Raw genomic sequence first — 25920 nt, forward strand, 5'->3', positions numbered from 1 at the left:
GCATTTACAACACAGTAATCCATCAAAATGGATGAATAAATTAAAAAATAACAACAATAAATCCAATGAATGCTCTATGTTGCCATTTGCGTCATTTTTTATGTCTTATGTTCGAAAAAAACCGCGACGCGACAAGGGACGCGATAATCGGACCGCGAAGCAGCAAGGGATTACTGTATTCCCATGAGGGGCGGGAGAAATCCGATTTTGTTGTTGTTGTTTATCTTACTTTACGAAATAAATATCAATGTAAAGGCACATGTGTCCCGTAACGTTGGGCATCATGGACAGTTGTGGTCGAATTGGGGCGCCCCCTCAGTGGCGACGTTGTCTTCCGAGGGGGGAGGAGCAGGCTGGGAGGCTCCTCTCGACTCTCACTGTACTGCTGCTAGCGAGGGTGGCACTTCTGCCCGGACTGGGACATAATGTGAACGAAACGCCTGCTCAATTGAATCGACGCATCTCTCGTTTTGGGGAACGTCCAACTTTTTTATTCAATACGCCATGGAACGGTGACCATCGGTCGTGTATTACTGAGGGTCGTTTTGGGGGAACGCTGGCGCTTTGTGGACCTGCCGGCGACGGCTATGGTTGGGATGCTGGAGCTCGCTTGAGAGCATTCCATCCGTGTATGTCGACTTTTTGTTCGGATTTGCTCTCGAGGCTCTTCAACGATAAATTCCACGTTGGACCGTTTTTTTTTAATGGTCGCCGTTTCTTCCGCTCGTTTTCAAACCTGGAAAAGAAAGACAGCGACGACGTGACAACACCCTGTCACGACGACCAGCCTTACTTTCTCTTCCTCCGGTAAGGCAGCGAACTGAGCCTCGCTAAACAGACGGCACAAACACATCCTGGACGCAAAGACACGTTGTTGACAGCCTACACACGACCCTCTTTAGATTAGGCTGTGAGCAAAATGACTTTCACATTTGAACAAAATACCCAGGACGCGCAATTTTATCTATTTGTCTCCCCGTAAACTAGACTCATTATACTAGTTAATCAAAATACTAACCTAGTACATTCATTTGTTTAATTGCTAGCCGCGTTAGCTTTAGCCGCACTTCAGATGCTACGCGAGGCTAGCCAGGTTGCTTGCTAACAAATATATACTACAGGGTTGGCAAAAAGGAAATTTAACGAGGTAGCTGACGTTTCGTTTTCTCCGCGTTTTATTATTTCACAGCGAAACTCAAGATTAGTTGCTACCAAGCTAAACAAATTTCACTTTTTGTAATCTCAGGTGTTTGTGTTAGCTGAACTAACTTCCACTTGGCGTGTTGTCTCCACAGTGGCACGTCGAGCCTGTGATTCACTCGATAAGGGCATCTAAAAGAGCAATTGATGCATCTTGGAGTGTCCGAGTCAATGAGAGAGTGCGAGTACAGTCAAATAAGCACTCGCAGCTCCACTCCAATGGAGACCCCTTTCAAGAAGAAGATCCCCAAAAAGAGGAAGTGGGAATCTTTCCCAGGTCGGAATAAATTTTACTGCGATGGAAGAATAATGATGGCAAAGCAGACAGGGGTTTTCTACCTCACAATTGTCCTTATTCTTGTCACTTGTGGACTTTTCTTCACCTTTGAGTGAGTATTCCTTAGAAACTTTGTGATCCAATCTTCTCTTAACTCGTGCACTTTGACCTGGAGGATGATTTCATGGGTTCAGCAAAGTTTAAATAATAGAAACAAGTCCGTTGAAGTTGCATGTATTTCCAGTGTTCCCTGGATACAGTGGAATGTTACCATATTTTCCAGTGTGTAAACCGCGCCAAAAAACCTGGATTTTCTTCAAAATATGACACCTCGCCTTATACGCAGGTGTGTGTTATATGGAAAGTAATGTTGAGTCAAACCAGGTCTTGCAACAACTGTCAGCAGCCACCAACTCCATTTCCCCCTGTAGAAGTCGTGCGTAACCCCAGCCTCTACTGTAGTGCCTTATAATGCGGTGTGCTTTGTTTATATTTGGAAAACTTTTATATATTTATATATTATATTTGGAAAACTTTTTTTCATTCATTGAAGGTATGCGTTATATATGGTTTGAAAATATACATTTATTGGGGGTGCGACTTATACTTATACTTTGGTGCGCCTTATACACCAGAAAATACGGTACCTTAAACTGCCTGGATATTAACCTGATACTTCACTCTTTTTTTACGTTGTAAACAAATTTTTACAGGAGTGTTTTTTTCTTTGCCAGCGTATGTGACCAAAGACTTGCTTCATGGTCTCAGCTTTGGGTTTTTCGTTGCAAAAGTACATGTCTCTGCATGTTGCGTGTGGCAATTAAGAACAGAGTCATAACATATTAGAATTTCTTTTGATTTCAAGCGTCTTCTGATATTAATTTATGTGCAGACGCCAATCACAATGTAAATGATCACTCGCGATAATTAAGGAGGCGGAAATGTCAATATTTTCAACATTTCTGACAGTGCTTCCAAATCATCACTTCTACAACATTCCGATGAAGTCGCAATGTGAGCTATTTTTAGAACATGGCTGTGGGCTCCTCATGTGGACCTGAAAGGGTTGGAGGTGGGGGTCTGTCGACCTCGTTCCTTCAGGTACAATGTTAGTGAAAGAGGATGTAGACCTGAGTATGGCCAACACGAGTTTACCACAGTAGGCTGTTTCTGTCACCCTCAGACTAATCGCTGTCATCACAGAAATACGATCAGCACTAGATAACAATCCTGTTCCATCTTGAGGCCGGTTGCTCAATCGGGCCATCTGTCAGGGTAAAGTGCTTTCGAACCACGCAGAGTATAATATGCAAACTGCTGTGTGTGCAGCGGATAATGACCAAATGTTGAGACGAGACGCCATACGGATGATTACTCACTTCTAACCATATACAATAAAATAGATTCTATAGTTGTTCAGAAAAATAACTTTTTTGGGTTATGTTCACACTCCTAAGCTTAAAGCTGAAATTAGTCCTTTTTTAGTGGTGCAAAGAGAGAACCAGAGCCCACATGGGTGCAACATGCTAATTCAGAGAATGAAATTGCAGGAAGAAAAAAAGAAAATTTTATGCAACTGATGCGAATGTAATTTAACTTAACATTACAAGTACTACTACAATTCATTCACTGCCAGACATGTCCAAAAAATGTGTCACTCAAATTCCAGGACCCTCAGAATATTGAGTTTTAGGACTACATCAACATTCAATGCAGCGTAATAAACCTTAGACTATCTCTTTTCATTAAAAAAAGTTAATTCCTAAATTGTATGAGTCTTGAGTTATATGCGCTTGAAATGAGGGCGGCTATCCAAAATACAATGCAATACATACATATTGGTTTATATATCGCTTTAACAACAGCTGAAGCAGGAACAAAGCGCTAACATGGAAACAAGGGAAATACTGCCACCTTGTGGGAGGGAAAAACATTGCCTGAGGCCATGGCCAGCGCTTTATTGGCACCCAAACAAAACAAATTCGGGAATGGCGCTTTACGTCATATTTTCAATTCCCGAATACATTCATGGATGGTAATGAATGAGTTAATGAGAACATAGGGCCATATGAAGAAGTTGAATATTGGTAAATAATAATGTTTAGATTAAAAAAGGCAAAACACTGCATCACCCCAAGTACATTCTTGTTGGTTTTGTTGTTTGGTTAGACCAAACATGTAAAACTGCCAGCTTCTAATTATGGAAAATTGCAGTGCGCATTTCCAAATCTCCCACTTAGCTGAAAACAAAACAATCCAGAACAACTGACTCAAGGCTCCTGATATTTATTTATTTTTGCCAATGATTGAAGTGTGCAAATGTTGTTGTCCATTGTGTGTACGGTGCTGCACATTAACACATCTATCAGTAATGACCTCTGGACCATTTAATCTTTGAATATATTGTCACTTTAGCAGACCAACATGGTCAAAGGACAGCATATCGAGTGCATGTGCATCATGCTAGGGCAGAGATTCCCTAACATCATATTAATTTTTCGTCGTTTTTTTGTGAGGGGTTTTCATCCACGTACCAAAAAAAAAAAAAAAAAAAAACAAGACTCCATTAAAAAGCAGCAGGCTTCGGTCTGTTTATTATTCTGTTTCAGACTCCACAGACACACGTTACGTCTGAACGTTTTCCAGTCTCGTAACACAGTTGGACAAATGATATATTCTGTCAGTCCACAATATTTTCTCAATTTGATTACCATATGTTCTGGTGTATAAGGGGCACTGGAGTATAAAGCACATCCCCAATGAATGGTGTATTTTCACACTTTCCATATACAGTGTATAAGGCGCACCGGACTGTAAGGTGCACCTTCAATGAATGACAAAAAAATCTAAATACAATATATAAATATATAATTTTTAATATATATGTATTCCAAATAATAGGTACACCACATTATAAGGCACTACAGTATAGGCTGCGGGATTGGCTGTCAGTCCACAATGTTTTCTCAATTTGATTACCCTATTTTCCGGTGTATAAGGCATACCGGAGGTTAAAGCACACCCCCATTGAATGGTGTATTTTCAAACTTTTTCCATATATAAGGCGCCCTGGCCTGTAAGCCGCACCTTGAATGAAGGACAAAAAATTCCAAATACAATATATAAATATATAAAGGTTTTCTAAATATAAGGTATGCCACATTAAAAGGCACTCCAGAGGCTGGGAGATTGGAGTCGGTGACTGGTGATAGTAGTTGCGAGACCTCTTGTGACTCAATATTACTTCACATATAAGGTGCAGGGACCTCTTTTGAAGAAAATAAAGGCTTTTTGGCGCGCCTTATACACCGGGAAATACAGTACCTGGACCATAATGGCGCATCAGATTGTTCTTGGAGGTTATAAGTCGCACTGCTTTTCTTTGCCATTGGTAATTGTAATTGAGATCTTGTGTTTTGCAGAAACAAGCTAGTTTAAGGCCTTTTTTAGTCAGGTTAAAAGAAATGTATAGCTATTTTGAATGTAGAGAGGGTCTTACAATGGAGTAAAATCAAATACTGTTCAATAACCACGATGAAATGATGGTTTAGAACCCTACAAATTCATTGAAGTAGCATCAGAAATTGTGTATAACTTAAAGTTCTGTAATTTCCAGACCACAAAACGTACTCGGGTGTCCACATTATTAGATGCACAGAAATGTATGCGCAGAAATAGGTCACTGCAAAGGATTTTCGATTTTCTAAATCATATTTACATGAAACTGTGGGATTTGTTTCATGTAGTGAGTTATCCAGTAGCTTTATTGGTCTCTCTTGTTGTCACATGTTGGACAGCTTTCCTCATTAGGTAGCAATGGAGCTTTTGGAAACCTGCACACAATATGTTGGGGAGATTTAAGAGCTCCTTGGTTGGAGTCCCCCCCCCCCCTTCCCCGCCTACCACCGGGAGAGCACCTGTGGTCCATTGTCAGTGATGGTGCGAGTCTGTAGCCAAATTGTCGCACCGTATTCATGGGACCCGTGCCCTCTCCTCATTCTCGGCAACTCAAGATTCTTCTATTCACACACAATTGCTTCATACGTAGCCGTGAACTGCAATGCACACAACCTTCTGCATTTCCCTCTGGCTAATGAACATTCAGTCTGAGGGCGGATAAGGGCGGTTTCATTGGCCCACTATGACGTCTTTGATAGGTTCATTGGTCAGATCTGACAGACATCGTGTTAATCGAATGGCGGCTTAAAACTCATCAGTAAAATATTCTTTCATAAACTGCGTCACATGAAAAGCCACAGGGTGCAAAACATGGGGAAAAAAGTCTCGGCCTGTAGTTCGACAAGTATGGTAACACCTACATAAAAAAAGCAAGAGTTCTATTCCACACCCTAATTGGCTGGTTGAAAAACAAAGCCTTTGCTGGCAAATATTTTATCCATTATTCAAGCCTCTCTTCCTCACAAGGGTCACGGGGTGTGATGGAGCCTTTTCCCAGCTCTCTTCTGCGGCTCAGTGGGGTACACCCTCAACTGGATGACAGCCAATTACAGGGCACGCAGACAAACAACCATTAACGCTCACAATCCCTCCTAGCGATAATCTTAGTGTTCCAGAAACTTGCCATATATGTTTTTCGAGGGTGAAAGGAATTTGGAGTACTGTATTTTCGGGTGTATAAGGTGCACCGGAGTATAAGGTGCACCCCCCCCCCCCAATAAATGGTGCATTTTCAAACTTTTTCCATATATAAGGTGCAGCGGAGTTTAAGGCTCAGCCTCAACAAATGGTGTATTTTCAACATTTTTCTATATATAAGGCGCACCTTCATTGAATGAAAAAAGTTTTCCAAATATAATATATAAAGATAAAAAAAAATCAAAAATATAAGCCACACCGCATTATAAGGCTCTACAGTAGAGGCTGGGGTTACGCACGACTTCTTTGAGATATCTAGCCAGCGAGATGGCTAGCTAGCTAGCTATCTAGATAGATATTTTATTTAATGTGCTACTTTGCCTATTTATTTTATGGATTCCCAAATACAATTTATGTTGTACAGACAAATTGTCAAAGTTCGGTTGATTTAGATCAAACGCAATGTGATTAATTATGATTAGTTAGTCAGCTTTGCAAAACGCACATACGCACACTTTTATGTTTCGGCGGCTAATTGTAGGTTTAGTTTTCAACATTGTTCAAGTCACAATCAGAAATGTTATGATAAGTAACACAAGGATAAATCCCTGTTGGGTCAGCAAGAAGCAGGTATTGTATTGTATTTATTTACTTTTTTTTCTTACATTATATCTAGTTGTTCACTCCATCCTTACGAGCCAAATGAAATGTTGAACAAGTAATGCAATGGTATTCTTTTATGCCCTTTCGTGAGATTTTTGCCATTGCTCTGCCGAGACAGTTCCCTCATTGCTGTTTCCACGGCAACCACATTCCCTTTCAAACCTGTCTGACATTGGACGGATTGTCTCCATAGCAACAAAACCTGAAAATTCTAAATAAATGTAGAATTTTCGACGAGACATGTCCATTCCCTTAATATCACTCTTTAGATTCCATCGAAGGTCATCAGATGGGAAGATTGGCTGTATTTGCACAATATTTGATTTGTTCAATTGAGGATAGTTTGATGTCAAAATTGCATTTATCTTGTCGAAAGGCTTGCATAGAATTCCGCCCATCACTTTTATTGGTGTGACAAGCCCATTCAATGTCATTGAATTTTGTTTATGGATGACTCACTTGTCTGAGGAGACGCTTCATGCTTCTGGAAAGCTGTTCTTAATATGCATATGTCATGATGAGTGATATTTTAAATCAACCTTTTTTTTAATTTGAGGCCATGTCAGTCTAAAATACAGTAAAGTCTCGTTATATCGATATCGGATATATCGATAGTCCCGGTTATATCGATACTATTTCTATGCACGCACGGAGAAAATTACATGCAAACAGGGTCGGATATATCGATAGTCCCGGTTATATCGATATTTTTTCGGACTCCCTTGAATATCGATATAACGAGACTTTACTGTATGTCTCCACATGAAAACGGCGAGGTTCATTAGAACAGAAGGAGGGGGACTGTTAATGATGCTTAACTTAACTGAACATAGACCAGCAAGCAATCTATGTAAATGTCGTGGATCCATGTTTCTATGGCCCACTATCCGTTTTTATGGACCCCAACCAGGCAAATCTAAAAATACTTACTCAGTACTGGCTCAGTTTGTGTGGATCACTGAGGTTGGCATACATCAGCGGATGTATCACCCTGTACTCCACACCACCCCGCTGGAGGGGTTGCCATATGAGAGGGAAATGTGATTGTCTACACGAGCAAGGCGTTATACATGATATTGGGAACAGGTTAACCTTGTGATTGTACTGGACCTTGTAAACATTTGTTGGAGCTTAGTATGCCATTTGAAAAGTCCATCTTACATCACCTCAGTTTCAAGATACTATACAAATATTGCACTGCTTGTTCCTCATCCTTTTCAGAAAACAGAGCTGCAGTCTAATGGTGCGGTCAAGAAAGATGGACATGTAAATATTTTGACGGGATTTGGTTGAATTCTACTTCATTCTTATCAGAATTGGATTGAATTTCTTCAAATGTCATTTTAATCATTTTTAAAACCCTGGAGAACCCACGGGGTCAAATTAGGCCCTTTTAAATTCTGCTACCCAATGATGAAAAGGTTTCTTCAGCTGTCATCTGTACTTCTTTTAAAGTGTCGGACATTTCGCTCCTCGTCCGAAGAGCTTCGTCAGCGAACTAAAATTTAGCTGATAACCCTGGCCCTATATATATCCCTATTGGACAGTGGTGACGGAGCCAGACCTCGGCTCTGATAGGTCCCTGCTGTAAGGCTGTGAGTGTTCCACTTGTTGCTCTGTTCTATAATGGCACACATGCCCATAAACTCAATGAGACATTCAAATATAATTGGATACATGAACGTGTGTAACCAGCTCTGTACAACTAAATGCGATAACTCTAATATCCACAAGTCATTGGAGAGTTAAAGGGATTAGAAGGGATTGTTTTATTTGAGTAGATTACAATTTGGGAGACTGATGGGTGTGGGAATTCTAGCCAGCTCCTGGTCATTAAGCAGCAAAGTTTTTAATTTATATATGACACTTGGCATTTATTTCAGCATTCTCTTTTGGATTATACTGAGCATTTGTCGGAGTTTGCAGGCATCAATATGCCTGTATTACTACTTTGTCATTTGTTCTTCTTTCAGTATTGTTGTTTGTCTTTTCAGTTGCCCGTTCCTGGCTGAGCATTTGACGCCGGTTATCCCCGTGGTGGGAGGAATGCTTTTTGTCTTTGTGCTGGGAACTCTGCTCAGAACCAGCTTCAGTGACCCAGGAGTGCTGCCCAGGGCCACACCAGATGAAGCGGCCGATCTGGAGAGACAAATAGGTAAGAAAACCCACTAGTTACATTCATAGTAATTTTGCTCTTAAGCAGGGGTGTCAGTCATTTTTTTGCCGCGGGCCACATTGTAGTTATGGTTTCCTCTCGAGGGCCGTTATGAATTTGGGGAACCCATTAGAATGTTTAAATCCCTTCAAATATTACATATAGAGCACACAGCAAATTAATGAATAACTCTCTGAAGTCAAGAATAATGACTTTTATTGTGGTTGACATCCAAAAATCTGAAATTTTGGCTCAGATTTTAGCAATCATCATGGAATTTAACAAGTTTGATTTGCTTTCGCGGGCCGAAAAAAATGATGTGGCGGGCCGGATTTGGCCCGCGGGCCTTGACTTTGACACCTGTGCTCTTAAGTCATTTATTGCCAGACGTGATTTTTGTCATTGTCACTCAAATTCCAGGAACCACAGAATATTGAGTTTTAGGACTACATAAACATTCAATGCAGCGTGAGAAACCTTTCATCAGAATAAAACGAGTTAATTAAATTATATGGGTCTGGAGTTATATGAGCTTGAAATGAGGGTGGCTGTCCAAAATGCAATGCAATACATACCTATTTGTTTATATAGGGCTTTAATTAACAACAGCTGAAGCTGGAACAAAGCGCTAACATGAAAAAAGGGAAATGCTGCCCCATTTGTGGAAAGGAAAACACATTACCAGAAGCCATGGCCAGCACTTTATCGGCACCCAAACAAGAAAAAAACAAAACCCTAACAAATTTGGGTATGGCGCCCTACGTCATAGTTTCAATTCCCGAATAAATTTGTGAATGTCAGTGAATGAGTTAAGAGATGGGGAGCTAGCCAATCGCAGACAAACAACCATCCACACTCACACCTAAGGACTATTTGGAGTGTTCAATCAGCCTGCTATGTTTGTTTTTAAAATGTGGGAGGAAACCGGAGTACCCGGGGAAAACCAACAACGCCACAGGGAGAACATGCAAACCCCATACAGGAAGGCCGAAGCCAGAATCAAACCCTGAACTGTGAGCTTGACACGCGAACCACTGAATGAGTGGGTGGGCGAGTTGCACATAACAGTAACAACATCTATCTACTCTCTTTACAGTGCAGTGTCTTTTTCTAATTGCTTGTCCTTCAGGCCACTAAGACATCATTAAACAAACTCTGGAATAGTTTAATTAATCTAATTAGGAGACTAACCTCTTAATTAGCTTTTGCTAGGGCGGTGGAGCACAGAGTGCCGAGGAGTGTGCGCTGATAACTCTTTGAAAAAGACCAAAGCAAAATTTTCTGAGTGTAAACAAATTAAAACGTGAGCACATAAACAATGTTGACCCAAATTCCACATTGCCACCACTGCCTTTTGTAAGTAAGTGTTGGTCAGCCACAACCCTATGATACCGTTTCTACTGCCTGAACAATTTTGCATGTAAGTTTTTTTAAGAGCAAGTAGTCGTTCCACTATCAGGAAAAAAAATGTATGCATAGCTGACTTAATATTTGTCAAGTGAAGTGCATCTTAGTCACTCCTCTTAAACGCCCATTACGGTGCAATTTCTGTAAGCATATCAACCTTCCAGCTAACATCATTAAATTTGGCTCCACAATACTGTAATGTACACAATGTCTCCTGAAACTTTCCATTCCAATTACCATCGCTTTTTCTCCAGCTTTGTTGTTCAATGCGTGATACAGCTGGCCTCAGTCTTGGCCTGGCAGATTTATATGCGAGACATCCCAGGCACATCTGTTTGCTCTTATCCCGATCATCCAGCGTCATTCCGAGCCCCAATCGCAATCAGCCTTTGCAAGGAAAATACTTGATGTCCCTGTTTCTTTCATATTTTTTTCCACTACAGGGTGCCTACATGTGTTAAAAGTCATTGAAATGCATTTGTTAGTTAACAGATTCTACTTGCGCGTCATATACAGTTGGTCAATAACTGGCAGCTGCACATTGTAATCACAGGTGATGCTGATTACATTTTTTTTTTCACAACATACATTTTTACCATGCATTGTAATTTATAGCTATGATGTTTCTAAAATAAATTCCACCTCCGACTGATCCTAATCCTTAATTAATAAATATCATGAAATATGTTACTACATGCGTGGCCTAGTGATCCAATGGTTAGCGGTTTAACCTCACAGTGCAGAGGTTCAATTCCAGATCCACTTAGAAAAACAAAAAAACCTGGCAGATTAGAAAGGTTAATTCGATCAAGTTTCAAAAGACTACTGCGGTCGTTCGTAAAGTGAATTTGATCGTAAGTTGCTTCAGTGCTATATTTTGTACGGAAAGTATGTTTAAGTCAAACACTGAACGGGGCAGTATATAACACAGACACTCGAACAGTCTTAAAATAAATTCACACCGTAGTACGACAACATATATCCTTTGGTCTTCAATAATCCATTACTGAAGCTGCTGGCACAGAATTACTGAATGACAGGCCAGCAGCCATTTCTTTTTGTTATGCATCGCTTCCTCCTGGAGCGTCAACTGGGAAGAGGGATTTCCTCCCCGCCCACATACTTGACGCAGCCAATCGTAAGCGAGCTTGGGGGATCGGGGCCTGAACTCGTTGGCAACACTTCAGCATATTGGTCATCCTGATTGGTCATCCTTGGTGTCCGTCGCGTAAACATTGAGCCGTACGCAGCCAATCGCAAGCGACTTCGGCCGGAAAAAGGCGCCCAATACAAAATCTAACTTACAGCATCTCTGTCCGAACATTTTTCGAGATACTGTACCCGCAAAAATGTTCGTATGTACCGTATTCATAACTCGAATGTTCGTAAATTGGGGAGCGTCTGTACTTGGACGAATTGAGACATCCTTGCATATCTGAATGTACTCTTACTTTCAATTACAGTGCAAATATCCATCATGTACTGTACGTTCGTCATTTGCCTGTCATTTAGTACAATGCTCACCAGTAATTCAAAAATATTATCTCTCGCCATTGACGTCAATGACACAGTACACTCTTGAGTTGGTCGAGTCACTCGGAGTGCACTCAATTTTGACACTGGCACTATTGATTTGTTTGCAAAACAGTAGACCTAATGTCTGGACAAGAAGTGACATCATGGCACTGTCATTCTCCCCCGACGCAGCGTATCAACATCACCACGAGTGACACAGATTGTCTGTGCTATCTGCCAAATGTTGGTCTCGGTGTGTAAAGGGGAATCTTACTGATTCAATCATTTTTGAGACTTTTATCTGCTTTGGACTCCACAATTGAAGAATAACACTTGTGAGGTATTGTAGTAAACAGTAAAAGCTCAGACAAAAAATTTACAGTCACATGAATCCTGTCACGTGGTCATGATCAGTTCTCAGAATGAACACGCAACAATAGCTTTGCATTTGTGATGCAATAATATATTTTTTGCCCAATTTAATATCACTGCTCGCCAGCCAGCTGCCATATCCCTGCCTCCGCCCTCTGTTGCTGCAACTTGCCAAAATCCAAAAGTCTCTCTGATGTATTAATCAGACTGTAAGATGGCCAGAGCTTCTTTCCTTCTGTCGAATATGGGGCAAGCTAGCTGTTGAACTTTAGAGCAGTGATGTTGCCAGCAGGGAAATGGATTTGTGATGGCTTAAAACTCAGATGACTGGAAAACAGGGTGGCAGCGTCAGACAAAGATGCTGTTACGTTGATGTGTCAGTCAACTAGGGCATTTGAAGGAAGGACTTTACTACATGGAGCCTTCGTTTTATTTTGGGCGGGTGCGCTGTATTAGAGTTCCACTTACTGGAGGTTCCAGATTTGAAAAATGTTTGGAAACTGTAGGGATAATTCACCACTGATGTGCTCAAGTGCTTGTTATCACGAGTGCTACTGGATTAGCCTTTATTAATCCCGCAGTGGAGAAATCTACATTTCACAGCAGCAAAGTTATGGAAGGAAGAGCAAAGGAAGAAGTAGAAAAACAAAATACAGGAGCTGCTGGAATGGCAGCCACTCTCGCGGCGCCATCTTGAAGAACAGTATGTATATATATATATATATATATACACAAAATGACAACACACATACGCATCGGCGCTCTGCGCTGACGCTCTTTTCCTCTCATCGCGGGCTCCTTGAGCCATTCATCTATCCAGCCACAGTTTATCCAACAGCTCCGACCTTTCCACTGAACAAAGCGAGGCTGTGAAAATGCTGCCCATTACAGGCGCAAAAAAGCACAATCGCCCCAGAGCTGTCCAGCAATGACAGTCAAACGACACTAACATTCCTCCCGAATCAAAAACAGTGATATTCTCTGTCCAAGTAGGCGCAACCCCTTGTTGAATGAGTTGTTTTGAGTTGTGTACTTCATTTTGCTAATTCATCATTAAATGATTGAAACTCTTTCTAAATTAATTAAAGGCGGGCCTCGACTAACGTCGATTGGAACCGTGCCAGATTATTGTCAAATCTCCTGTTGTTTGTGGGTTCAAGTCTCTTTTTCTTCACTGTGTTTTTCTTCTATCGTGAAGATGTGGCGAATGGCAGTACAGGCTACAGGCCACCACCGAGGACCAAGGAGGTGGTCATCAATGGCCAAACTGTCAAACTGAAGTATTGTTTCACATGCAAAATCTTCAGACCACCACGTGCGTCTCACTGCAGCCTCTGTGATAATTGTGTGGGTAAGTGAAGGTCTTGACACTGTCCATCGGCATTATGGTTCTTTGTGTCTTTTTTATGAGAGCCAGCGCATACTGTATAACATGTATATTGAAGATCAAAAGTACATCCTACGATTTTTCAATTCTAACCTTTTTTGGCTACACTCCTAATAAGGAGCTTGAATAATACCCTATTTTCTGCTGTATAAGGCCCACCAGAGTATAAGGCGCACCCCCAGTGAATGTATTTTGAACCTTTTTTCCATATATAAGGTGCACCTTCAATGAATGAAAAAAGTTTTCACAAATATAATATATAAATCTAAAAAAGTTTTCCAAATATAAGGCACACCCACATTATAAGGCGCTACAGTAGAGGCTGGGGTTACGCACTACTTCTACAGGGGGAAATTGAGTCGGTGGCTGCAGACAGTAGTTACGAGACTCGTTGTGGCTTAATATTACTTCACATATAAGGCACACCTGTGTATTAAGTGCATGGTCATCTTTTGAAGAAAATCAACGCTTTTGGGTGCGCCTTATACACCGGAAAATACGGTATTTCCCCTCCTTTCCTTTAGCATGCGTGATGTTACTGACAGGAGATTGTGAATACTTAATTATTGATGCCGTACAATTTAATGATTTAGCATTGATGACAAATTCAGTGTTTAACAAGTGTTGTCGACTTTTTAATGTCGTGTTTCAATCAACATGAAAAAAAATATTTGTGCATGTAGTACATGCACATATTTGTGTGCATTAATCTGTGCCCTAGATTGTTTGATTTCTTTACTGATTTCTTTACTGATTTCCAGTATTATGTATACATAAGTTTACACACAATTTAACCGTAATCATTCATTATGAATGTATTGTGACTTTTTTTTAACTACTGTAAGTGCTTTCCAGTGACGTGCAGTGAGGTTCATGGCTGGTGAGGCACTGACGTCATCACAGTCAGATTTACAGACATATGAACTCTACAGAGTAGCTTATTCGCCATTTAATTGGCAACAGTTAACGTGTTTTGTTTAAAAAGTCATGTCAGCATTCTTTATATAAACTGTAGCATAGAAAAAAAGAATTTAAAAAATATGATTATCGTTTTACCTTTACTTGAAGTCCATGTGCCGCTCCTTCTGAAGAAAGGCATCGATAACTTCTTTGTAGAAGCCTTCCTTATCTTTCTTCAGTTTTAAAAGTCTCTCTATTTCTTTCAATTTAGATATGTAATCCTCCATTCTGAAAATAAGGCCAAGCAACACGAAAAAATGACTGGATGGTTGCACTTGCTAACTGTTTACTGTAGCTTGCTCTCACTAATTCTATTATTCTGCAGACGAGGAGGCGCAAGAAGAATCTGTAATCACCAGCGCCCCCTGTCATGAGGCAGGAGAACTGTGTGCCTCACCTACGCACACAGTTTTGATAAAAAAAATAACAAAATAAACACTGTAGTATAGTGTTTATAATGTAAAGTGACTATATTATATACACCAGCTAAACCAGAAATTTAGTTCATATACTAAAAGTGTTTGAACACTTTAATAGCGATATGCAGAGGGGCAGCAATGCGGTCTCACTGCAGAGCAAGCCAGCACAGTTAGTATAGTCATTGCGCAATCGTTGGTGAGGCTCAGCCGGCTGCTGCCTCACCGCTTGTCTCTACTGAGTATTTGAATGGTAAATGTGAAAATTCAGCGATTTTGAAAACAAATCCAAAAATGGTGAAGTTAAATGAAAAAGAACTATAAAGTACAAATCACTAAATAAATATAACTGTTTAATTTATTTTTTCATTTGATATTTCCATGATGACAGATGAGGCACGGCCTCACCTGCCTCCCCTGACTGCACGTCACTGGTGCTTTCATATGAAATGTCTCATTTTATTCTGTATAAAATGTGTGATCATAAAGGAATTAAGAGAAACAATACTGCCATGAATGGAGATGAAGAAAGTGAGGTGGACCACCTCAAATCGGGATTTTCTTGAAATGTGTCATATCAGGGAAATAAAAACACCATTATTATTATTCTTTTTTTTTATAAACCAGTTTGACCTTTTAGGCAAGGAACATTTTTACAAGTCCATACATACCCTCAAAAAAACTCCTCACCTTGTCAGATTTTAGTCATGGTCAGTCTTCCATTCATTTTGAACAACTGCTTTCTTTTTTTTCCTCCCATGAGTTTGTGTCCATATTTTCTTTATTTTTCACATTGTGTATCTGTTCTGCATAGACCCTGTGGGACACTTCACTTTGCCCCAAATTTCACACAGATGTGAATTCCCGCTGGGTAGCTGGCTGCATGCTCTGAAGCGACTGGGGTGTTACATTCAAACAAACAGTTTGATTTCTTTACATGAAGCCATAAAAACGTGTCTCATGTACACTGCATTTTTGTGAGTGTCCTGTATGTAGATAGACTGACATGTATTGTATACCACATTTTGCTGAGCTAAATGGCAATAATTGTTTGTGTGTGGCCTGCATTAATGTTTTTACTCTTTCCCTATTCACACAGAGCGTTTCGACCATCACTGTCCCTGGGTGGGGAACTGCGTGGGAAGGAGGAACTACCGCTTCTTCTATATGTTCATCCTTTCGCTGTCCTTCCTCACGATATTCATCTTTGCCTTTGTCATCACTCACATTATTTTACGTAGTGAGTAAAACTTACACATGCACTCACTAGCAAAATAAATACTGTGGTATGCACACTCAGACATTTGTCTCAACAGTCACCTATGGATGTATAAATTGAAATGTCAATTGAGCAGGCGGTCTCCGTGCACGTTGAACCCTTGAGTCATGATTCTTCATTCGATTATTTTTGTCAAGTCTTGCGTTGTCATTCTGCTGCAGCGACATCTATTCGTTGCATTGCATCTTTGCGCACATTTGAACCAGACAAAAGCATCTCCCTTATCTTATTTATTTTTTGATTAGCATGTCAATTGGATTTTACTTTCAGGGCTCACAGACTCTTATTTCATCACAAATTACACTTGTTTCCACACAGCAGTAGAATATGGGATTTTTCACTCAAATTACCTCCTATCCACCACCACCCAAAAAAATATGCAAAATAACTTTTTTCGCGCATAATCTATGCTTTAGTGTCAAACACCTGAGGATTACTGTACTTTGCTTTTTTTAAATTCCAACAGCAACAATGACAATGTGTTGTGATAAAAAATAATGCATTAAAAATATCACCAGTCATTTATTTTACATTTGACAAACTTTACAAAACAATTTGCAGGCTATTTAGTAGTAGTAGTCATTAGTATTGAGTAGTGTGTGTGCATGCATCATGACACCACAGTTTGATACATGAATAGTTTTTTTTCAATCAGCTAAAATCCAGAAAATCCCTAATCGAAATCCTGATTTAATTTAATCGCCCAGCCCTAACATGTCAGTGCTGCTTAATCAAACCCTGTACGATATTTATGGAAACTGTTACTGTCTGTTTCTATAGGCTCTCACCGCGGTGGGTTCCTCAATGCTCTTAAAGATAGCCCAGCCAGATATCCTTTCACTGCAACTTGAGGTTTGACTTTTACTTTCATATTTTTCTTTATTTTTTTTAATTGTGTTTCAGTGATCATTTCCAACATGTCTCTGATCATTTACTTACTTATTTACACCTTTTTTATTTCACACCACCTACCTTTCCTGACGCAACGCTTTGCATTTTTATCCAGGCTTTGGGCCAGCCTATGTTTTGTGCCGCAATAATAGAAATGAGATATTTTCATGTCTGGTAATATTAGACACTTTGCTATTGATATTCCTCATCGTGGTTTGGAGTTTATTTGAAATTTTCATTTTCCATTGAAATGTTCCACCTTTCTGCTGGTACACTTGATTTCTTTTTCTCAGCTATGTAAAATCATACACCCACTTCAATCAGAATATTCATATCCAATCCAAAGCCAAAAAACATGAACCCCGATCAAATCTAGTAGAGCACCAAGATCTCTCTTTTCCTGCCATCCTCTCAATGGCCGCATGCCAAAAACAGTTTGTCTGGCAGAGAAATGAATGACAAACTGAGCTGAGATTGCTTTGTCCAGCAACACTTGATTAAAATATGTGCTGGCGTCTCACTGTACCGTCATTTTGACCTTGCCCACAAAAATGAGTTATGTTTTCGTTCACCTCTTTGTTGATCCAATTTGAAGGATTACAGAATTGATGCGCCAAACTCCAGTGATATTTACCATAGGATAGTAGGTCAATGGCGAGGCAAGGATGTATTTGATATACTGTATTCATAAGCTCAATGAAAAGCAGAGTAAATGTAAAATGCTTTTCATTCCTGGTAAAATGAAGTGATCACAAAAGATCTATTGGCATGAGGACAAGCGTCCCCGGGCTATAGGTCGATATGCTAGCTTGTTAGAATGCTGCCAGCGCGAATGCCCATCTGTGTCCAAGCTGCATAGTCCATACCGTAGTTCTTTGTCGTGTTCGTTAACCACCGTCCAGAAAGATTTCTTCCTTGACTGCACTGTCACCGTGTTGGAGGTGGTGGTGTGCTTCTTCTCCGTGTGGTCTATCGTTGGCCTTTCAGGCTTCCATACGTACCTTATCAGCTCCAACCAGACCACCAATGAAGACGTAAGTACAGAATATATCATAATATATACAGCAGTGCAGCAATTTAGAATGTTCCATTTAACTTGTTGTATTCAACTAATTGTATGTCTTTTTAGCCACATTATAAGTGCCTTGCATGCCTTGCACGCTGGGTCCGAGAGGACATTAATTTCATCTGTGCTGTATGTCATGCATATTAGCATATTTGACAATAAAGCTGACTTTGACTTTGAACTTTTGAAAATGTTTTTGAGATGTAGGTAAAAAGATGTAAAAAAACATGCAGGCACATGGGCAGGCCGGTGCCCGACTTGAACCTTGCATCTCTGCACTGTGAGGCAACCGTGCTAACCAGTCATCCACTGAGCCGCCATAATAATAATAATAATAATAATAATAATAATAATAATAATAATAAATAATAATAATAATAATAATAATACAGTCATTACTCGCTTTTACAAACCTGCCAACTATTCCGGTTTGGCCGTAATTCATGTGGTTTTCATTATCCCATTCTGGGTTAGGGTTTATTAATTAAAATTTCCAATAAAAACAATCAGTCAAAAATTGTGAAAATAGTAAATACCCAAAACACAAGATTGCTAAGTATCGTATCTAAATTTAGAACAGGCGATCGGCACAGTGCCAGCTGTTAGCTTCCGTTAGATGAATTGCCCGTGCTACTGGTCATTCCTGGAATCGAGAGTCAAGAGTTGGCATCTTTTTTATCATTGTCATGTAATGGCATCTGACGGAGAAAAAGCAACAAAAAGTGTGAAATCTAGAAGAAAAGTACAGTTGTTTCGTGAGGAATACTCCAAAGCATTTACAGGAGTTATACTTCAGTCAAAAAAAGGTTAAAATTACGTGAGTTTGTAATTTGAGTTTGTTGGTATTTTTGTCAACCCATAGGAATGTAGGTTAGATGTGCATATTTTAAGTTACGAACACTCCATTCCATCAAGCCATTAACGACCATCACAAAGGTAAATGTACAGTACATTTTATTACTTTAATCATAATACTATAGCACATTTATTATACATAAGATAAGGTATATTTTGTTTAGTTTTAAGGCTTGGAAAATTAGAAAGTAGAAAATTGTGTTTTATGGGGACCTGGGAACGGATTATTCTCATTTTAATGGTTTCCTATGGGAAATTAAATTTTGGGATACACACTTTTCACCTTACACACTCTGTCAGATTGGCATAAATCACAACAAACACGAGTCGTGTAAGGAAGTAGAAAGGAGTCAAATGGCTATTTTATTATGTATCATTTTACTTATGGTTTTATTGTTATGTGCTTTGTTTTATTGTTCTTATTGTAAAGTGTCCTTGGGTGTTTTGAAAGGCGCTTGAAATAAAATGTATAATTATTATTATTATATTTGGGTTTGGTCAAAATCTCTCATTATCCGGTTGAAATTTGATTTGTTGGATAACCAAGATGTTTAAAAATTATGGTTTGACTATAATAATAATCATCATAATCATAATTCTTATTTTTGTTGTTATTTTCGAGTATTAACACCTATTTATCTGCAAGTCTGCTCCACATACGTGACCTCTGAGCCAACTAAAGCTGTGACTGATGTCCCTTCCAGATAAAAGGCTCGTGGTCTACGAAAAGAGGGAAGGACAACTTTAATCCATACAGCCATGGCAACATAGTCACCAATTGCTGTGCAGCGCTCTGTGGACCTCTGCCACCAAGGTATGTTGTCGATCACTGAGCATTCATTAGAACCGTCCCGTGTTTAGTTACACATTGTAGCAGTATGAAATATTGGGGGGGTAGAACAGATGTGAGGAGCTGCTTTGAGCCGCCTCCAGGCTTTTCTGCTCCGCTTAACAAGAGCTGAATGAATCTCAAACGGATTGCTGACAAAACTCACATCAAAGTCTGTAAAACTGATTCAATCTCACACTTCTGCTGTTTTTGTGATTAACTCATTCACTGCCAGACATGTGCAAAAATTTGTCCACTGCCAGGGTTTTTGTCATTATCACTCAGATTCCAGGACTCACAGAATATTGAGTTTTAGGACTACATAAACATTCAATGCAGCGTAAGAAACTTTAGACTCTTCTTTCATCAGAAAAAGAGTTAATTCCTAAATTATATAGGTCTGGAGTTATATGAGCTTGAAATGAGGGTAACTGTCCTGAATACAATGCAATACAGACATATTGGTTAAAACAGACGCTTCTCAATTTACGGATGAGACACGTTCCGAACGCTCGTTTGTAAGGTGAATTTGTTCGTAAGTTTCTTCCGTGCTATATTTTGTAGGAAATATATGTTTAAGGCTTATATAAGTAACCTGTATTGGTTTGTCCTGAAAAATAAACAATAAAATATATGCTCTATAAAGATATGTACGTGTACAACTGGAGAGAATACTACATATGCTACCACAAAAATGGTCATATCTACCGTTGTTTGTAACTTATACCAAATACATTCGGGAATGGCAGTGAATGAGTTAAAAGAAAAGAAAAAAACAGATATGAGACCAGCCCTGAGCAAATTATGACCCTTGATGTAAAACGTTTAAAATCCTCAATAATACCTTGTTCTGCTCTTTCCCTCTAGTCTCATTGACCGACGTGGCCTCGTGTATCTCGACACGCCCCAATTGGCACCGCCAACAAATGGCATCACTGTGTATGGTTCCACGCAGTCTCAACAGAGCCACATGGTAAGATGCATTGGTCACCATTGTAGGATAGGGACATGTCGGACATAAAAAAGTGATACTTTGAGATCCAAAAGCACATTCAGTTGTCCTTTGCTGTGCTCATAAACTGTATTTTAGATTACAATTTTTGTTCTCGCAAAAATGAGAAAAGATTATTTGTCAAGGCTTACAGATCATTCGTATTATCGGGAACAATCAATTGCATTTTACCAGATATGCCAATCCAAATTGTGACCTCTCGTCAACTGATATTTCGTAAGGATCTGGCAGTGGACTGCCGTCAGGGCGCAGCATCCTTGATTTCCAAAATAAATTTAGCAATGTTGCCTCATTGCCCCACGGGAGACTAACTCAAGTCTTGCATCGGTCCGTCTTAATGAGCTCGGGCACAGAGAAGCCAGCTGGTGCCATTTCTGGGTGTTTTTGACAAATAAGTTTTGCTTTGCCTTTGGAATTATAATGACATTTTAGATGTAGCGACAAACTGTAGTCACTTCCAATAGTTTTCTGAAGTATGCTTGGAGAGTGTGACCCATGGATCACAATTGGCCTTGATTAACTCATTCACTGCCAGACGATGTGTCAATAGGTGTCCACTCCGGTGCCAGGGTTTTTGTCATTTTCACTTGAATTCCAGGAACCACATAATTATATTGAGTTTTAGGACTACAGAAACATTCAATGCAGTGTAAGAAACCCTAGACTCTTCTTTCATGAGAAAAAAATGTTAATTCCTAAATTATATGGGTCTGGAGTTATCTGAGCTTCAAATGGGGCCGGCTGTACAAGAGGCAAATGCTTTCCCCTCGTGGGAGGGGAAAAATATTGCCAGAGGTCTGACCGAAGCTTGAAACGGACTCCCCGCAAGAATAAACAAAACCCGAACAAGTTCGGGAATGTTGCTCCACGTCATGCTTTTCAATTCCCGAATAGATTCGGGAATGGCAGTGAATGAGTTAAGTTGAATATGGTTCTAAGGTGGCGGTGCTGTCTGCGTTTTTGTTAGCCAAAACAAAACAGGACAATGAGAAACAACATAGGTGTAGAATCTACAACTATGCCTTTTGAGATAAACATGTACGATCTCATCTTTTAGGACAATGATACTGAGACAAACAGGTGAGAAATATCTTGACGTGCTTTCTCTGGATTTTTATTTCTTTGTGGGACACCTTTTCCATCTGAAGCTGGCCTGCCTTCTGAGCTGCTCAGTGGCATCATGGCTCATTGGGGTCACCGCTACCATTGCGGAATTCGAGGAAATTTTAAATGGCAAACTTTCCATGGAAATGTTATAGGACAAATCAGGAAATGACAATATTGAAAGTTGGCTCTTGGGGAAAATATTTAATTGTATACAGTTATTAACTAAAAATTGCATTTTTTTCCATGAGCCATAATGAGTCAAATTTGCTGCCATTAACGTGACACGGGGGGAAAAAACTGCACTATTCAGGTACAATAATGGCCTCACGTGGGCATGCAGAAGGTTCAATCGTGATCACTGCTTATGGCAAAACCTAATGATTGCCTATTTTCCACAGTATAAGGTGCACCTAAAAGCTTTCATTTTTTTTCAAAAGCTGACCATCTTATCTAGTGCAATTTATAGATGAACAAGTTTTAAAATATGTCATCCGAAAAATACGGTATATTAACCCATTCACTGCCAGACGATGTGCCATGGTTTTTGGACCCACAGAATATTGCGACTACATAAACATTCAATACAGTGTTAGAAACCTTAGACAATCTTCTTTAATCAGAAAAGATTTAATTCCTAAGTTATATGGGTCTGGAGATATCTGAGCTTGAAATGGCGGCAGCTGTACAAAATACCATATTTTCCGGTGTATAAAGTGCACCGGAGTATAAGGCTATATGGCGCACCGTGCCCCAGTGAATGGTGTGGTGTATTTTCAAAGCTTTTCCATATATAAGGCGCACCTTCAATGAATGGAAAATAATTTCCCAAATATAATATATACGCATTACTTCTTCTTTGGGAGGGAAATGGTGGGAGCTGACAGTAGTTGCGAGACCTGTTGTGGCTTAATATGACTTCACATCTAAGACGCACCTGCATATAAGGTGCAGGCTCATCTTTTGAAGGAAATCATAGCTCTTGGGTGTGCCCTATACACCGGAAAATACAGTACAATACAATACAAACATATCGATTCATATAGCGCTTTGACTAAAGCTGTAATAAAGCACTAAAATGGCCAAAAGGCAAATGCTGCCCCCTCATTGGAGGGAAAATTATTGCCATAGCTCTGACCAGCATTTTATCGGCATCCCCCACATGAAAAACCAATACCCGAACAAATTCAGGAACGGCACACTTTTCAATTACCGAATAAATTCGAGAATGGCAGTGAATGAGTGAATATTTTTTCCTCGATGATTTTTCAACGAATTCCTATCAATTTTGATCAATTTTCACGCAATCCAAACTTCCCATGGACATTTGTCAGAAAATTCCCTCCAATTTACTGGAACTTTCCCACATCTTTACAACCCGAGTCATGATCGTGAGAATGGTCATACCGTGAGCATGCTCCACTTTTGGGAGTGTAAGCAAAAATCAATAGGCAGCAACCAACTTTTCAACTTTACCCACCTGAATATTTCTTGGTGTACTAGTGCTTTGTGGGCCCAGCATTCTATCAATGGTACTAAAATCTTGTTTTTTCCTTTCCCCCCCACCCTATTCATTCATACATTCCCTCTTGACTCACCCTTATCCGCCCGCCACCCCCTCCATGTTCCCGTTCTCCCCTCCTTGGACTTTTGTCACCCACTTTCAGTGTGACCAAGACCAGTGCATTCAGAGCACTAAATTCGTTTTACAGGCCGCTGCCACGCCTCTCCTCCAACAGCAGAGCAGCGAGCCTGTCGTCATAACAGCCCCCCCGGAAAATGGGGGAGCCCTCCCAAGTCGCACCTCGCTCGGGCTGGGTGGACCTTGCACTTCACTCCCCCTCGGGCAGCCCACCCCTGCGACTTCCACAGCCAGCCTGAGCTACCAGGAGTCCACCGATATGCTGCCCATTCCCGCGCATTCGCACAATCACAGTCGGCCCCTCCAGGACCAGGTTGCGTACCACCACTTTCTGACGCCGGAGGACTTGCCCTCGCCTCCAGGTATGCTTCCTTGCAACACCCCCATGGGTCACAGCCACACAGCGCAGGCCGGATTTTATAATCCGGCCAGTCAAGACTCGTTGCACGAGGACTCTGTCAGAGGTCTGGTCAAACTCAGCTCTGTCTGAGAATCAAACTTTGAACACATGCGACCAATTTCTGACAAGGGAACAGTCAGCTTTGCTTTCAGGCTCACACCAATTTGCCATTGTTGGAAATCGGAGCCTGATAAAGGGACCTGAGCACAACCTGCAGTGAGCGCAAGGTCACCTCAGCCAATACCTTGCCAAACCTCTCTGCTGTGGTGACAAGCGTTGTCACTTCCTTTGAACTTCATGGGAAATCTTTCCAAAATGGTGTATGTCTGTCAGTCTCAGACATTTCTAACAAAATGTATCCTTTTTTTGGCCTTTTTTTGGTCAAAAATCTGAATTTTTGTCAGTCTCACTGCCCCACACACCCTAGGCCCTCACCCATCAAACAGACTTAAAACTTGGTTTATTCTTGACGCGTCAAAATTTGTCATTTCGGTAACCCCCGCCGTATTGCCCAAATTTCCATTACGGCACACCCACAAAAATGTATAACCATCCACAAGGTTTTTGCGCGGTGAAACGTGAACAAATGAGAGTTGTGAACGCGAGTTTTATACTTCCGTGATTCTTCATCAATTTTTTGATGTAGATGCAGATAGTGCACCCATTTTTTAATCATTCCCGATTTCACATTTCATTTCTGCGCAGAACATACCCGCGTGAAGTACAAACCAAGGTTTACGCCTATTTGCCCGTTGTTGATTGGGTGGTAGTATTTTTTATACCTTTTTTTCCACTATGTCCACTCTCAGCCCTTGCAATAGTCACCCTATTGCGTATCATTCTTTTTTATAGGGAAGGGGTTAGAGGGGACAGTTGTATTGTACCATGGTTATGAAAATTATATAAATAAATCACCCACTTTTTATCAGATGCCAAATTTGTTGAAGTTCCTAAGTTGATGCGTTTTAGGTAAAAAAAAATATATATATATTTTGAATTACAGTACTTGTCTGACACCTTGTGGCTAAATAAGCGAGGTACATTTTCACAAATCCAAAAGCCAATTTCAGTTAAATTACACATGCCCAGAAGCAAGTCACACCTGTTTCGCACACCCTCACAGAGAAGAGGTAAAGCGTTCGATTGCCGGCACCGTCCTTCCCGTGTGGAGTTTATACGTTCTCCCCGTGCCTGCGTGGGATTCTTCGGTTACTCCGGTTTGTCCCAAAGACATTCATGGCACATTTATGGAACACCTCAAATTGTCCGGCGGTGTGATTGAGTGTCAATGGTTGCCAAAATCAACATGTACCAAATGCATAAAAAGATGATGCGTTTTAGGTAAAAAAAAATAAACATTTTGAAATCTTTGCAAAAATGAAAGACGTTTTTGGTCATGACACAAAGACGATAGTAGCTTGAAGGGTGAATAACATTGTTTCATTTATTAATTCAAGTATTCAACCCCCCCCCCCCCTCCCTCCCGCAAGTATGATTGTTCTTGACCGCTTCACAAAAGTGAACATACTGTTAAATGAACAGCTCCTTGGAAATTTTCAATGACACTCAGCCATCCGTATCTTTGTACTCCGCATACGGCGTATGTGTTTCTTGTCTTCATAATGAACGGTGATTCACAAAGGGCTTTCATTATCGTGCAATGATGTCACTTTACCGATGATCCTCCAGTACGCGCTGAAGAAAATGAGCAACACGATCAATGTATTTATCTTGGTTTTTTTTTTTAAATCACTGCACAGGGGTTTACTTTACGCTCCCACATAGAAATATAGCAGAATAAATCCCAAATATTTTACATGGGTTTCCTGTTTCCTTTGAATCAAAATCATCCCTTTGAATTGATGGTATGACTTCATCATTTTTTGGCGAACAC

The 25920-nt window shown here is 40.3% G+C and overlaps 1 protein-coding gene across 2 annotated transcripts; it reads left to right on the forward strand.

Moving 5' to 3' along the window:
- The first annotated feature begins 368 nt into the window (after positions 1-368).
- Positions 369-25842, forward strand: zdhhc14 (zDHHC palmitoyltransferase 14). 2 transcript variants are annotated; one of them, XM_089003628.1, is made up of 10 exons: positions 369-807; positions 1296-1589; positions 8731-8891; positions 13384-13536; positions 16048-16188; positions 17008-17056; positions 18050-18152; positions 19744-19853; positions 20736-20841; positions 23652-25842. In XM_089003628.1, exons 2-10 carry the CDS (start codon positions 1348-1350, stop codon positions 24114-24116), a joined length of 1530 nt encoding a protein of 509 aa, XP_088859754.1. In that variant the 5' UTR covers positions 369-807; positions 1296-1347; the 3' UTR covers positions 24117-25842. The 2 variants fall into 2 exon arrangements, with proteins under 2 accessions (XP_088859754.1, XP_088859755.1); XM_089003629.1 differs by having other exon boundaries at positions 23697-25842.
- Positions 25843-25920: the final 78 nt, after the last annotated feature.

Source organism: Hippocampus bargibanti, linkage group LG09, assembly GCF_051943395.1.
Source record: "Hippocampus bargibanti isolate YZ-2025 linkage group LG09, ASM5194339v1, whole genome shotgun sequence".
NCBI lineage: Eukaryota > Metazoa > Chordata > Actinopteri > Syngnathiformes > Syngnathidae > Hippocampus > Hippocampus bargibanti.